General features: G+C 45.1%; 2 protein-coding genes across 2 annotated transcripts in view; one reads left to right on the top strand and one right to left on the bottom strand.

Moving 5' to 3' along the window:
* The window catches only part of PISD (phosphatidylserine decarboxylase), a 24805-nt gene extending 8650 nt beyond the window's left edge, over positions 1–16155 (top strand). The window contains 5 exon segments of the mRNA XM_071445582.1: positions 10897–11133; positions 11252–11390; positions 12109–12255; positions 12964–13124; positions 13424–16155. Of these exon segments, the coding sequence (XP_071301683.1) occupies positions 10897–11133; positions 11252–11390; positions 12109–12255; positions 12964–13124; positions 13424–13648 (909 nt within the window). The 3' untranslated portion in view covers positions 13649–16155.
* Positions 11392–16155, bottom strand: part of SFI1 (SFI1 centrin binding protein) — a 30934-nt gene continuing 26170 nt past the window's right edge. The window contains exon 30 of the mRNA XM_071445566.1: positions 11392–13156. The gene's annotated coding sequence lies outside the window, so the exon portion shown is untranslated. The remainder of the gene's footprint in view (positions 13157–16155) is intronic.

Below are 16155 nucleotides of genomic sequence, written 5' to 3'. Positions count from 1 at the left end.
AGACCCTAGCAGGAGACACTAACAAGACAGCCCAGTCCTTCCTGATGTGTTTGAGTTCTATTGAATGCTTCTGTGGGAGGGAAAGGAAGCTCAATAGTTATGAGGAAAAAGAGAAACTGTGGTCAGACATTGCAAGAAATATTCTAAACAATGAAGGATTCAAGAAAAATAAGAGCTGCATTGTTCCTTTTTATTGTAGGGTGAAGTGGGCTTTTTTGCTGACCTATCATTTTCCATGGTTTTGGTTTTTTGCATCACTAGGCTCATGCTAAGGGGTGTGGAGGGGGGGGTGTTGTCTTGTTTTTAGGGCAGAATAAGCCTTTGCATAGGCAAAGAGGGGCCAAGTGTGATTGAATGGGCTTTGAAAGAGTCATGCAGAACAAGGAACTGGTGCCTGTGCCCTCACTGCCCAGCCTGCTGCTCTGAAGTGCTAATTCCACTGTACCAGCTCGTGTTCCTGTGGGAATGTGCTCCATCTTCCACCTGCCAGCTCTGTGTGTAGGCAGGTTGCCCTGCTTCTGAGAAGACAGATATTAAATGTATTAACCCTGCTGAGCTGGCAGGGGAGCTCCCCTGTAGCAGAGGTACATGCTGGGATCCGCACTGAGGTCTGCATCATTTTTTACTGAATTACAGAGTGGGTACACTTCTGTCTGGTTTTTGCTTGAGCTTCATGAAAGGATGGGGCAGAAATTAATCTGGTGCAAGTCAAGTGTCCCTTACGTTTCTCCACAGGGAAAGACAGAACCACTGTTTCTTTAGCACAGACCTTTTCTTTGTGTAATTTTCTTAGAGACATTCTGTCGCTAATAGCTTGAGCTGATTAACGCCTTAGTGTCTCCTACTGTGAATACCGGTGGGGATCAGCTTTCATTTAATTAGATTAGGTAAAGCAGAGGGCTTGGAGGGAGACAGGTAGATGTTTATCAGCTGGATGGAAGCTTATTGTTCCAAATCTTTGCTGTCACAGAACGTTTCCTGGCTGGGATCTGCATGCATGGCATGCCATTCATATGCTAACCAGAGGCACTTTGCTTCTTACCTGGGCACCAGGGCACTGTCGATACAGCATCAAATAATTACTGTGGGAAAGCTTGGCCAGAGGGGGGTTTGGAGGAACAGAGTGAGCAGATGAACCAGAGTTTTGAGAGTGGAACTTGTAGGTGTCCTTTGCTCCTGTAGTTTGCTCTGTTCTGTGTAAGGAAAAAGCAGTGTTTATTGGACTGATTGTGCCAGGAAAGCACAGTAAACGTCTCTGGAAGTGAGCTGCAGTGTTCAGACTGCAGCAAATTGTCATGGGCCAGTTTTTAAAAACAACTTAATTCACCAGGAAAGTGTTTGAGTATAGGTTTAGGATCTGGATTCTCAGAATTAAGAACAACAGTTTTTCCTACTGATGGCAGGAAGTGCTTGTATTTATGAAACAGAGGATACTGGAGCTCATATGGCAGTACAATACAGAAGGAGCTTTTCTTGGCCCAGAGGAGACATTTAGTGTTATGGTAAGAGGTGTGTTTCAAGTTCAAGAAAGAGCTAATAATGAAAGCATATCTGATTTTTTTTTTTTTAATTCGACTTTGGAAGAAATATAATTTCCAGTTGGTCTCTTATTCCTCATTCTTGCTCTCAAATTCTGATGCTTGGAGTTTTATTGGAGCATCTATGCAATTATAAAAAAAAATCTTTGTGAAGTGGTTCAAAGTACACAAGAAAGATGGTCAGAAAATGTTCAACCCAGTGTAATTTCAACAGCATCAGATTGTGCAAAGACTGCCATGGTGTAAATGTTTTTCTCGGTTGTCCTGGCAAATGGAACCAAATAAAACCAGTTTGGGTTTGTGGGTTTTTTAAAAATCTAAACAGTGAAAAAACCTTTTGACTAGATGAGTCTGTTCTGTCTCGTGCAACTTCCTGTGCATCTTCCTGAGCGCCTTGCTGAGCTTAGGGAGCACTTTAGCTGAGCTTTTCGGAAGCAGTTTGTGAGACTGGAGCACACTTTGGTGCTTTGGCTGCCAGTGCCTGTGTGGGATTGTGTTCCCGCACCCGGACACGCGGTGGGAAGCTGTGCAAGGCACAGAATCCGCATCATTGCCTTGCTGCCCGACAATTCTCTTTCCCCGTTGGCCGGGCCAGCGGCTCTTTGGGAAGCTGTGCGCTGATCCCCAGGAGTGCCTGACCCTTGGGGGCAGCCCGTGTTCCGGAGCCCTCCGCTCTCTTCCTTTGCGTTTGTGCTGCCCTGGCTCCTCCTCCAAGGGGCCGGGGCGCTGCGGGAAGGAGCCGCCGAGCAGCGCCAGTGGCTGGAGCCGAGGCGGGGCAGGGCCGCCGGCCCGCGCTGCTCCTTAAGGCCGGGCCGGGCCGGCACCGCCCGGGAGCGAGCGCAGCGCAGCGGGGCAGGGAGCGGCTGCCGGCGGCGGGAGGTAGGAACGGGACGGAGCGGGGGATGCGGCTGCGGCCGCCTCTGCTCCCAGCCCGGAGAAGGGGCCCCGGGGGCGGGATGGCTGCGGTGCCATGGGGGGGGGGGTCACAGTCCGCCGAGCTTTGTTCACGTGTCTGAAAACTGCTTTGAAAGGAAGGGTCGGTGTCGTTTTGGCGATTGAAGGCGGAAAGCCGGGACGAAGGAGACTTCCCTGGGCATCAGGTAAGGGCTACCGGACCGCAGGGCAGATGTGCGAGGGCTGGCGGCCAAGGGGTGATTCACTCTGGCTTGCTGGAAGTTTCAGGTGGTGTTCCAAAGTCGACTCATGAGTAATCTCTGAGTAGATTTAAGTAGAATGAGTCTGCTGGACCAGCTTATCGGAGTCCAGAGTCCCTCGGGGTGGACAGGAGGCCGAGGAGCCGCCGGAGCTTTTGCGCAGCTTCCGCCGGGTGCTGCTCTGTGGGGAGGATGTAATGCGAGTTCTGCTTCCTTTAGAGATCCTTTCTGGAGCTGAGAGTTTGCTCTACTGATATCTTGAACTAAAATAATGGGGCGATAGTAGGGGGTGGTACTGGGGAGTGTTGTTCTAAACCGTTAATTGGAAATTACTACTACAAAGTATTGAAAGGGTGCCATCAAATTTCATCTCACTTTTAAAAATAAATAAAGCTTTATCTCCTTGCTTCACAGAAGATCTTTGAGACTGTATAACGGGATTTTGGCACAGAATTCAGAACCCAGTCGTCCAGTTAGGCTATCCTAAAATATTTCTTTTTCTCCCTCTCCCTGCTCTATTTATACAAAGTAACTGAAACAGCATTGTAAAGTTACAGGAAAGCAATAAAAAGCTTTTTCCTAATAGACGAAGAGAGATTGTATAGAAAGGCTTTTTTCAGACGAGAGGTAAAGCATTTCAGGCAGTACGGGTGGATGCAGCCGAGCATGGTGCATTTCATGAGGCAGCGCTGGTCAATCGCGGAGCCGTCCCGTTGGAAAACTCCTCCCGGGAGAGCTCCCGAAGGCGCTGCCCGGCAGTCCCGTGGCCTTGGCAGACGCTCAGCCTGCGCTCAGCTTTCCAGCGGCATCGGGGCGGTTCTGTTGTGCTCTCCGAGTCCGGGAGCTCCTGCCTGGGTGTGGAATATCCAGTGTTTGTCCTGCCGGGCCGCCTGCGGAGAAGGTTGGGTGGGAGCAGGGATGAGGTTTGTGATATTAAACAGTTACTGCTGGGAAAGGAAAGGGAATTTAACAACGGGCACCCAGTACCTCGCCCCTGAGTGCAAGACCGTAGTTTTTGCTGGCACTTGAGTACAGCACTGGGGTGCGTTCGGTGCATTTTTTAAACAGTAGTTCTGTGACCAAATGTAGAAAGTTTGACCAGAGGGCTTTGAGCACTGACCAGCACATTCCAAGCCTAATGATTCATGCTTACGGTTTAAAACCGAGGCTGCAGGTTTGCAGTTCAGTTGCATATTAGTCTTTCTTGCAACTGCCTTGCTGTGTCTTTTTAACACTTGAGAGAAGGATTTCAGTAGTTCACTATTTGACAAGTAATTAAAAGAGGTCCCAGGATTTGATGCTTATTTGAGCTGACAGAGTAGAAGCTGTGGCATAGCTGGCAGATTAGCAGTTCTCTATGAGATCATTCTCTATGGATTCATACCTGCTGCTAACTGCTGCTTTATTTGCCAGCATGAATTCTGGGTGAGTTCAGACAGGTGAGGGAGTTTGGGCATGGTCTGCAACCCCTACAAACCAAACATTTTAAAGATTTTTATCTAAGCTGATGATATCTAAGCTGACACAGGCTGTGGGCACTGCCTGCATCCCAAGAGGTCCAGCTGTTGAGATGCCATTATATGAGTTCCTCTGTCATGAGCTGTCTGATGAGCAGTTCTTGTTCCTTTCCCCATGGAAAGTAGGTAAATTCAGGGTGGATTTTTCATTTCAGCCTTCTTGCACTATAGGAACTGCATGTTACTTCTGGGGCAGCCACAGCAGGCATGTCAGCATCTCAGCAGGACTCAGGTATTGGCATCCTGGTGCATGTAATGAGGGGACTAGAACAGAACTTCAGAGAAACTTCTTACTTGGCTGCACACAGTTTTTTTAAGAGGTGGAGAAAAAAAACTTGTAACACTCATGTTTTCCCCTTCCTGGAGAGGAATCTCTCTCTTGCCCCACGTTTTTTGTTTTGGACTGAAAGGTGGTACTACCCACTTCATCAGGCTGTAGAACACTTCAGTGTCTGGGTTTTTTTAGGGAGCAGCTCAGCTGTTTATCTGGGTACATGCTTCCATAGAATCATGGTTACTCAGTGAGAATATGATAATTCCTTAAAAGTGTTTTGAGGGATCAAATTGGATTTTACTGGCAGAGCTTGTGGGTCACCTCCCTTATCCTGAAGGGAAGAGCACTGAAGTAGATGTGATGTGTTTGCTCTCTCTCTGCAAGGGTGAAGGTTGCACAGGAGAAGATGGGATGGGGAGCAGGGTTCCACCCTGGCTGCAGGAGCTGCTGGGCTGGGTGCTCTGCTGCTCCTGCCCAGCTCCAAACGAATTCTCTCCCCACAGTTCTGTGAACACACGTGTTCAGTGTGAAAAATAATTTTGTCTTGGTCAGATGAAGTGTCTTTTGAAAGAGTGTTGTCGATTTAGCTTGTTGCTGTTTAAAATTAAGTATTTACTAATTTCTAATGTTCCCAAAGTAGCTCTCCTGTGCTCCTTGATGCTTTTCTTGGAATTTTGATAGGATTTTGGCTAACTGCTTTCAGCATTTTACTATACAGATGGCATCGTTTTTGTTGTGTAGGAGTTTCTTGTGCCAGCCAGAGAAAGACTAAATGCTATTTTAAATAGGAAAACAAAAAGAGTTGGCACAAGGCTCAGGGAGGAAGGAGTATGTTTTGAGTGCTTTCACTGATCTTAAATTTCCCTTCTTTCAGTTAGTCTGGTTTCTTTTTTAATTTGCAGTTGTTAAAATTCAGCTTGAACAACATGCACACAGGTCTTGGATCTTCCTGACACACAAATACCATAGAGAAGTTTTCTACCGGAGAAAAATACTCTAATGAGCCCCTCCAGAGGTGTGTCTAGGGAGTATCTGTAATATTTGGAGTTGAAGGCCAATCAAAATACACAATTACTGCTTGAATATTTTCCTTTTGAGGCCTGACTGGGATGCCATTTGCTAGTTAATTCTAGCTTTTCCTGCTGGTCCTCCCACTCCTCCTGCATTATCCCTGTTACAATACAAGCCTTTCCCTCAATCAGAGCAACAGTGCTCTTTTTCATCGACTCTGTTAGCCACAGAGTTTTCATGGTGCTTAGAAGGCTTTGGAAACAAGGAGGGGTTTTTCTGTTTGTTTTGAACCCAGCTTCAGCAGAAAGCAGAAGTGAAATGGAACCACTAGAGAGTCAGTCCTGAAATTGTTCTGAGTATTTGGTTTAATCTTGAGGTGAGATGTAGCTATCTGACTTCCACTTCTTGAAGCAGGACTCCCTTAACAATCCAAACCCAGTCACAAGAGATTCAGAAAATCTATGTTTGAGGTGTGTTCTGTAGGATTAAAGAGGGAAATTGCTCTGTATATTTAGAATGCTTAGATAGAAACAGTGCAGCCTTTGGTCTTTAAGAATCAAACCAGCTACCAAGCAGTTTCCTACTGTTTTATATTTTAGTTCTACTGGACATAAAAGCTGTGACAATACTGAAAGTCACATAATAGACACATAGCACTTCTTTTATATCCAGTTCTCAAGCTGGCCCTAAAACTGGCTTTTTTTGTACGTATCTGGTTATTTGTAGAAGAACATCCATTACCTGTTCCCTTAACTGAGTGTTTTTAGATGGAAGCAGATTTCCGCAGATGGATGTTTGTGTCTGGCAAGAGTTGTAAAATAGAAATACATTCCTTTCCATTCTGTTTTGTTCTTTACAAGCTGGACACTAAGAGCAGGAAAGGATTTTTGGTGCCCAAGAGTCCAGAACTCTTAGCAGCAGCTGCTGCACTGCAGAATTGAAGCTGGGAGTTATCTCCTCCTCCTCCTCCTCTTCTCCGCCCCACTCCTCCTCCCAGCCTTGCATTCAGGCTGGCGCTGGGATGAGCTGTGCAAGGCCAGCTGGCTGCTCCTCTCACTAGAGCATTGCTGCCCAGCAGCCTGGGACAGACTGCAGGGTGTTTTTTGGGGAGTTGGGCTTCAATGGCCACCCGGACTAGCAACAAGCAAGGACTGCTCATATGGACAGCTCATTTTTATCGTGTGCAGAGTCGGCTTTGTAGTGGGATGTTGAAATATGACACAATGCCTGTTTGTTTGCAATAGCTGCAACTCTCGTAGCAGAGATTCAAGTGGGAAACAGAGAGGGAATCCAGAGACAAACCAGCGGGGGATTTAGGAACTGTGACGCCGTGTCCTCTCTCCTATACCGGAGCAAGCAAAGGAAAGAGAGGTAGAGGAAAAAAAGACTGAGCCTTGCAACAGCCGTCACCCTGACGATGTGTCAGTCAAACACCCTGCAGGGACCAGAGCTCCACACAGGGAAATGGTGAGATGCTACAAAGCTTTATCTAACCCTCCACCCTCTTGCTACAACCTCCGCAAAGTTAAAATTCATGTCCGGAGGCTGCGTTCAGGGAACGGCGGCAGCAGCAGCTGTGCCGGGGACCAGCACCCACAGCTGGAGAGTCCAGGCCCAGCTGGCTCTGCTGGTGGGACACCAAGTAGGAGAACTCGTTTCAGGTACTGTTCAGTATTTTCTGCTTTGCAGGAATGGTGACTGAAGCAGGAGGGAGGCTGGGAGGGTTTCTGGGCAGAAGGAGCGGGAGCCATCTGCGAAGCTTTTGTTTGGCCTAATTACTATAAAGCTCCTTATACATTGTATTGGCAGAGAAGGGCATGCTGTTCCTTGACAAGGGGAATGGGGAAGCTTTCATTCCTTTCCCTTCTACTTTCTATCACTAGGAGAATGGAAAAATTAGTTGAGGGGCCGCTCTGAAACCAGGCCAAGGCAGTGAGAAGCCCGAGGGCTCCAACGCGATGCAGCTCTGCAGGGATTGGTCCAGGAGCGACTGCAGTGAAGGGGGGGAGAGCAGCAGGAGGGGGAGAACAGGACCCAACCCGGCTCCTGGCCCGCCAGCTCTGCTGGGTGGTGGGGATGGGAGGGAGAATGTGAAGTGTCCCTTCCTATTCCCGTGGCAGTCCTACCTCCTGCTGAGAATCCTGCATTAACTCTGCTAAGACAGCACTTCTGCTCAGGGTTCTTTTTCCCTGTTGCATTAAGATGCACAGATCATTCTCTATTTATTAGTTCTTCAAGGGAAAGAAGTTGTGTTCACTGCAGAAAAAACATCTCTGAGCCAAAAGCACCATCGTGTATCCCAAAGTGGTGACAATTATACCTGTCTGCCTGATATTTTAATTCTGACCCAAGTTTTGAAAAGAACGAGTTGGCAAGAAAATTTCCTTTTAAATTCTCAGCTTCTTTCCGTCTTGAAAAGACATATGCAGTATTTTGTAGTTCCTCTTTCATGTCACAGGATCCCTTGAGAGAGTGAGCTGTTGGGAGCAGCCAGACTGTGCCGCTTCAGTTTGTGTGTGCACGTCGCTGTGGCCTGCTTGCAGAACAGTCCTAGCCAGGAGTTCAGTCAGTCATTTCAATAGATTGCCCTCAGGTAGACAGACTGCCATTTGATAATGTGACCTTGGAAATGCCAGTGGCTTTTTCATGAGTAGAAGCCAAAGAATAAATGGGGACCTGAAGGGTTTTGCATCCAGACCTCCTGCAAGGGTCTGAACTGAGGCCTGCAATGTCTGTCCTCTGCTAAGAAGCTGAGCAGCTTTTCCCTGTGAGACTTAGGTCAACTTCTCGCCATGATATTTGTGCAAAATGAGGTCTCTCTGAGTCAGACAGCCATGTAACAAAAAAAATCAAGAGATGCAGCAGGTTATGAGGCAGGGGAGTTGATTATTGGGCTATGGAGACTAGACTGTTGTGCCGTAGTAGAAATATTGGCTTTGTCCACATGTTCCCTATTTGGAACCAGGATACTCAGTGAAGGCTTTAAGACCTGGAAACTGGTCTTACCTTTAATTTTTGAGGGTGTCATTCATAAAATGTGACCTATGAGAGTGAACACCATTATTTGGACTTTTTAGATAAACTGTTCTATTTTGGGAAGGGGAAGAACTGATGAAAATAAAGGAGTAAAGACTTGTAGTATGAAAGATCAAGAAACGTTTAGCAGGAATAAGTGACCCAGCTGTCGGAAGCTGGTGGCTCTGCAGCTGAGATGCCTGACCCTCTGATGTTGTGTATGTGATCTTTCAGGTTGCAATTCCCCCAGCTGGCCCTGAGGCGAAGGTTGGGCCAGCTGAGCTGTATGTCTAGGCCTGCTCTGAAACTCCGTTCTTGGCCTCTGACTATTCTCTATTACCTTCTGCCTTTCGGTGCTCTTAAACCCTTGACCAGAGTGGGATGGAGGCCTATGAGCAGGGTAAGTGTGAGCAGCTCTCTGGTGTGCCACCTCTGGGAGCTGTGTCCTGGAGGAGCTGGCAGCAGCTGGGGGGAGAGCTGCTGCATGCAGGGCAGCCTGCTGATCACTGCTGTGAAAGCAGAGCTGCAATTCATGCTTCTGTTTAGTTTTCACTGTGGTTGTGTTGATTAATTGCCTCACAGACAAGTGACTTTTTCAGGAGCAGAGAATTACTTTGTACTCTAACAGTCAGGGAAAGTCAACAGAAACTTCAGTATCACAGTATCAGGGCTAGGACAAGGAAGACCAAACCTTTTGGCAAGTTCCTTTTCCTGGTTCTGTTGAAATGGTCTCTTGTTTTCTGTTATTTTCGCACCAAGAGGGTTTGTTCCTCAAGTTCATTGAGCATTTGTAGTCCAGCATGTCCAAATGGTACACAGATCTCTGCTCTGACACTGTTGAGAGTGGGGTATGGCATGGCTTGCATGTAGTAATTCTCCCCACAAATCATGCAATTTCAGAATCCAACAACCAAGTAAGTATTTTGATTGCAAACAGGAACAAAATTGCCATTCTTAAGCCTATTTCATTGAACATCTGTTCTGTTTGATCCCATCAGCTTGAAAACCAGGCTCCATTGAAGAGAAGGGGCTGCTAGGAAATACTGATTTTGACAATTGGTGTGATTTTATAGTTGTATGTACATTTTCAGTGTTGGTGGAAAACAGCAAAATTAATTTTTAGAAATTAATACAGTACAGGGCACGTCAAATAAAATGGCAACATTTTTTTCTTCAGTACTTCAGCTTATATAACCGAAAGCACTGTTTATTTAGAAGGTTTTATCTGAAGTAAGGTTAGGTTGGTACTTCCTTTCTGAAATATCCCTGTATGTACACAGGATGGTGATTTGTAAGTGAAATCTTAATTTGCTGTATTTGGTATGATGGAGCCAGTGCATACTTCTGTTTGTGTTTATGGCTGTGTTTTGCAAGACTTCATCATGAAGGATATGATTGAGAACAAATTACTCTCACTAAGAAAAATCCCAAGGTTTAGCTGCAAGTTGAATGTAGCTGCTCACTCAGAAGCACCAGTCAGCAGATCACCACTTCCTTTGTAAAACTGGTTTCAGAGTGTTCAGTTCCCTTGGTCCATATTCCCCAGCTTCCCCCAGTTACATCATAGCCATGTGAGCTTCCTGGCTGACAGCAAGTACCACAAACCCCAGAGGAGCTGTCTGCTGGAATTATCAACAGAAAGATGTTGTCATCTCTCCACTTCCATCAACAGCAGATACCTCTTGCCAACTTTGCTTCATTTGTTTTCCTTGCTAAAACTTGAGTTTTGGTGCAAGTCCAAAGGTGTATTTCTACAGAAATAAAGGCACTTAATATTCTTGCAATTAGCAGCTCCCATTGTTGTGAGAGAAGGAGTAAGGCTGGTATAAGTTGATACCTGTGTAGCTGTATCCAGTGGGTACATTTCTTTGATGGTACTTGTATACTCATTAGAGCATACAACACACAGTACTGGGTGTGGGAAGCACCCTCAGTAGCAGCTGCATCTGAGGAACATGTCATCCAACACTGAGAAGTTATTTTCCAGTCAATTTTCATTTAGTTATTCACAAAAAATTATACATCGGTAATGTTAAGCCTTTCTGATTAGTGTTCTACTAGAATATGTGCAATTGTCTCTTTTTTTTCTGTAAGCCTCACACTGGGCAGTTTGCAGTAACTTCAGTGTGGAGCTTCAGCCTGCAAAGGAGTGGAAATTCTGGCTTCACTTTAAAGTTATATGAAGTTTTATCCTGTATGTTTCATCTCTTGTCTACTCTCGCCAGAATGGAGGGAATGACGATGAAGTGCAGTGTAAATTTTTTGCTGCCTTAAAGGCTACATGAATTCAAGGGAGGGGTTTGCAGGAACAGTCTGACCCTTCCTGTGTTAGAAGTAAGGGAGCCATCAGTGGGGAGAGCACTGACGTGCCGCCGCTCTCCCCTCAGGTTGCCCTGTACAAGTCGGTCCCGACGCGGCTGCTCTCGCGAGCCTGGGGCCGCCTGAACCAGGTGGAGCTGCCCACGTGGCTGCGGAAGCCGGTGTACAGCCTGTACATCTGGACCTTCGGGGTGAACATGAAGGAGGCAGCTGTGGAGGATCTGCACCACTACAGGAACCTCAGTGAGTTCTTCCGCAGGAAGCTGAAACCGCAGGCACGGCCGGTGTGCTGTGTGCACAGCGTGGTGAGTGGAAGGAAGGGAGGGCTTTACCTGCCACTTCTCTCAGTTCCCAGAGGAATGGCACTGCTTCATGAGGAATTAATGAACTGCTGACTGTTGCCTATTTTTCTCTTTGCTGTAGATTAGTCCCTCTGATGGAAAGATCCTGAATTTCGGACAGGTAAAAAATTGTGAAGTGGAGCAAGTAAAAGGGGTTACTTATTCTCTGGAATCTTTCTTGGGACCTCGCATCTCTACAGAGGAAATGCATTTTAGCCAGGGTGAGTTCTGTGTCAGTTCTGCATTTATGCTGCTGTACTCTTTCAGTGTTCTCAGAAATCATAAGAGAGATGAAAAAATGTAACATTTTCTTGCACTGTCAGAAACAAAAGCAAGTCTGATTTTTGGTTTGTTTTATTTGCGGGTAACCATGTCGCTGTTCTAGTTCTTCTCTTTCTCACCAGTGCCTTTATACAGTCATGCCTGGCTCATTCTGATTATCTGAACTGAGTTGCTTGGTTCCTACACTTGACTCCAATATCTGTTGTATACCATGGCTGCAGCACTCCTGCAGGCACACTGAAATGGGCCCAAGCACTGGCTAGCAAAAACTGGATCCTAACAAGATCCATGCTCAAGCACTACCCCTCTAAATGACTTAGAGGACTCTTCACAAATTCTGTTCTTAAAGGATAGCTTTAATAAAAATTCTGTTGTACTGCATTTCAGTTTCTGCTGTTTTGCTTAGGGAAGGGCAAATTCCAAAAGAAAATTTTTCATTGTGATTGAAACAATCCAGGATCTAATTTTCTTGTAAAGGGAAAGGAACATTTGGAAATACTGGATTTCTGCATGAAACCTATGTTTTTGTAGTCTCACCAATCCATGTGAGCTGCATTTAATCCTCTGCTATTGCACAGTCTAACACAGACTGCCTGGCTAAGGTAGATGACTTGGAGGAATATCTTTAACCCCTTCCTTTCCCTTCTTTTTCTGCAGCCCCAGCTGGTAACTCTTTTCAGAAACAACTGGTCACAAAGGAGGGGAATGAGCTCTACCACTGTGTAATTTACCTTGCACCAGGGGATTATCACTGCTTCCACTCGCCCACAGACTGGACAGTGTCACACCGCCGGCATTTCCCAGGTTGGTTTCTGTTCCCAGGAAACAGCTGCAGAGCAGCTCTGGAGGGAAGCACTGCTATGGGCCTCTGCACAGTGAGACACCCCAGTGCAGAAGTTGTACAGTAATATGAGACAGTGGTAGAAAAATGATTTGTCTCACAGAGTAATGAGTTTTGCAGCTGTATGGTTTACCAGAGCAAATCACCATAAAAATGGTGAAAACAGTAATACTGTATTCAAACTGTTTGAGTTCTTTGAAATACCCCTTGATTCAAGCTGAGCTGATTTGTTCCCAAACACTGTTTATTCAGTTTGCATCTGAAATACAGATAGTTCTGCTCACACCAAACAGCCTAAAGGATGATCTCTGCTTGTGCTTGGCAAAGAAAATGCAACTGAGCAGTTACACTGCTGGAGCTGGGATCAGATGTTCTTGCAGATAAGAATATTTTACTTCTTGGTATCTAGCAAAACCCTAAGTGTTTGGGTTTGGTTTCAAACACCATGAGAGGGAGAGTGACCCACCACGCACATCCTTCTGTGACCCCTTTGTTTTCAGCACAGACTTCTCTTTTATTTGCTCTGCCTGGCACTTGCCTCTCTTCCTACAAATAACTGACAGAGCTGTTTACTGGATCAGCTCCACTTACACTGAAAACAACATCTGAGTGGCATTACACTATCACTACAAACCAGACAACCTAACCTGAATATTTTCTCACTTCTTCAGGCTCTCTGATGTCTGTCAATCCTGGAGTTGCTCGCTGGATCAAGGAACTGTTCTGCCACAATGAACGGGTTGTCCTTACAGGTGACTGGAAACATGGCTTCTTCTCACTAACAGCTGTAGGAGCAACAAACGTGGGCTCCATCCGCATCTACTTTGACCAGGTGAGCATAGCAGGATCATAGCAGGCACCTTTCTGGTAATGGTTGAGGTTGGTGCAGCATAACAAAATTTAAAAAAAAAGAAAAATCTTATTACCCTGAAATTAGGGTGTTTCACAGCACTGATATTCTAAGACTGATTTAAACAGTTTTGTCTCCAATATAGACAATTTAAAAAATATTCCTATTGCACCTTTGCACTGTGAGTTTGTGCATGGAAAATGCATGAGTGTGTACAGTTCACAGCTGTGGTGATGAATGAATACAGAGCACTGAAATCCTTCTCTTCTTTCTCTGGACAGGACCTGCACACGAACAGTCCAAGTTACTCTAAAGGTTCCTACAATGACTTCAGCTTCATCTCCAACAACAACAAGGAGGGAATCCCCATGAGGAAAGGGGAACATTTAGGGGAATTTAACTTAGGCTCTACGATCGTGCTAATCTTTGAGGCACCCAAGGACTTCAGATTCAACCTCAAAGCTGGACAGAAAATCCGCTTTGGAGAAGCACTGGGCTCTCTATAGGAACTGTCTCAGCAAGAAGATTTTCTATAAAAAGGGACTCTTTTCACACCACTGAGTGTTTCACTTATCAAGTTTGTATCACTCAGCAGGACCTGGGTGAGGAGGAAGAAAGATGTCACTGCTGCATTAAACTTGAAAGTATTTGGTCTACATTTACCTGCTGCTGAATGTAGAAACTGAATTGAATGATCATGGATGTATCGGGTACAGCTGCCTTTAAAGATGTTGCCCATGGTGGTTTCAGGCCCACCCTGTGCCTGTAGTCTTTCATGTTCTCCCCTGAATGTGCCACAGGATAATTATGTTCTTAGAGCCTCTAAGTCCCTGTTAAGCCTTCCTAGGCAGGTGCAGTAGGAAAGGGTGGAGGTAGAGATTACCTGTATTTAAAGGGACACTGACAGGCTGAGTCAAACCTTGTACCTTGCATCTACAGAATCTGTTTTTCAGACCTTGAGTAAAGAATATATTCTCATATTTATTTTATTCTAAGAAACTCCACCCACTAGATAAAAGCAGTCTCTGAATGCACAGATGGCCAAACAGTGAAATTTGCTGGTGTGGCTTCATGGCCCAAACAAAGTAAAATGTACAACAGTCAGTCAGTACAATGAGTGACACTCATCCCTCGTCCTGAGTTCTGTACTGTTAGACAACTTCAGTTCTTTGGTCTGACATTGCTCCTTTAAAAATGGGTTTGCAGAGTATTTTAAACCTGTGTCTACATTCCAGACAACAGAACTTGTCATCTTGTGATCTGTGTCCTCTTCCAAATTCATGGTTTTATTTTGCTATTCCAGGCCTTAAAGTTTTTGTCTTTATGAAAGACAGTTAACTTCACCTCTTGGATTAAGGAGTTAGAAGACACAGGGCATATTTTTGCTGGGTGATGTGATGGCAACTGAAGTATGCTTTTCCTTTCTGCTATGTATCTTGTTACTTTGTCACTAAATTCTTGAAGAATTAGTTCCTCTGTTAAAGGACAGCTTCAGCTACTTCAGGACCAATTTTTATTGTACAGAGTGAAATGCCCTATGCACTGACTGTGTTGAAAATATTTATGGCTTTTTAAAGAAATCCCATGTTGCTTCCCAGGTGCCAATCTGGCCCTCCCTTGACTGGGCAACAACTTCATCTTATTCAAAATACAAAACAAAAAACCACACTGGCTCTGACTTGTACCCTCATACTTAATGCTAGGAATGTGCTGGGGGCTGAAATCTTTGTGCTGAAGCTTAACCCACTGTAAAATTTTAAAGCCTCTTTGTGACTTCACATCAAGAAGAGTTAAAATCTAACACCTTGGATCTACTGCATGTGGCACTGACAAAAACCACTGCCAAAATGAAGAGGAATTGAGTTTTAAAGCAATGTATAAATTGGTTTTTTTGAGAATAAACTGTTTCAAGTTCCAGCACTCAAACATGATTTTGCTATCCAGAGCTTGTTGGAGTGGACACGCTTATGAAACCTGCCTTTGTGCTTTCTGAAAGATTTCTCCTACTACTTCCTTGCTTGAGCTACTTTTCTGCTACTTCAAGGAGATGACAGGCTTTGATGAGCTCTGATCTCCTAAAGAAACCCTTCTTTGTATGCACTGCAGAAAATAGAATATGATTTTGTTGTACAAATGTCCAGTTTGCCAAGTCCTGTATGCTTAGCTTGTCATCGGGAAGGAAGGGATGATAAACTGCCTCTAAGTGATGGAGCCAGGCATGAGTCAGATGAGGGTGGCTGTTTGGGTGACAAGCAGGAGAAAATTCATTTGGCTCCAGGAGTCAGTGTTTCCTCACACAGGGAGGAGTTTGAAAGCTTGAAGTGGCTCTCAGCCACCTATCTTGTTAAAGTTCTTGGTATTAGCAAGTTTACTCCTGCAGCAGTATCGTACCAGATACAAGTCTTTTTAAACCTTTGAGAGTGAGAAAAGAGTAAGGCAAATATCAACTCCAAAAGGATAAAGTTAGGGTGAGCTTTTTGATTAAACTTCAGTGTCATGTTAACAAGAGAAAGCAAATTTGTTCCAGTGGATGAGAGAAAAAGACAACTGAATCTTTTCCTTCTTTTCCACTGGGGTCTATGACATCCAGACAGAACCAAAGGAAGTTTAAGCTTTAATTTCTTCCTACTCAGCAGCATCATCCATAGTATCTGAAGGTACATATTAGCCTAGTGCTGGAGGATGGGTTGCTTGATGTTTGCTTTATTAGAAATCTCAGAAGGAAGAGAGGATTCAGCATGCAAGTGGCTGTTGGTATGATGGTTTTAATACTGTGCAGAACGAGCTAATAAACCAACATTGCTTGTGATGCAGGGGCCAGCAATGCACCCCAGGAGTGAAAAAGTTCCTCGAGGGTACTGATAATGCTGTGAATTTCTCCTGCATGGAGAATCCATTTAATTCAACTGTATCAGTAGCACGGTATTTTTGTATGTCAAAGTGTATGACTTACTGACATGAACTCATTTAATTGCAAACATTTTGAAATAAAGAGTCTTATTTGTGTTGCTTA

Source organism: Agelaius tricolor, unplaced genomic scaffold (assembly GCF_023055355.1).
Source record: "Agelaius tricolor isolate 1412-34295 unplaced genomic scaffold, bAgeTri1.0.p SCAF_20, whole genome shotgun sequence".
Lineage (NCBI taxonomy): Eukaryota > Metazoa > Chordata > Aves > Passeriformes > Icteridae > Agelaius > Agelaius tricolor.
The sequence above is the reverse complement of the archived record's forward strand: the minus strand, read 5'-3'. Positions and strand labels throughout refer to the sequence as shown.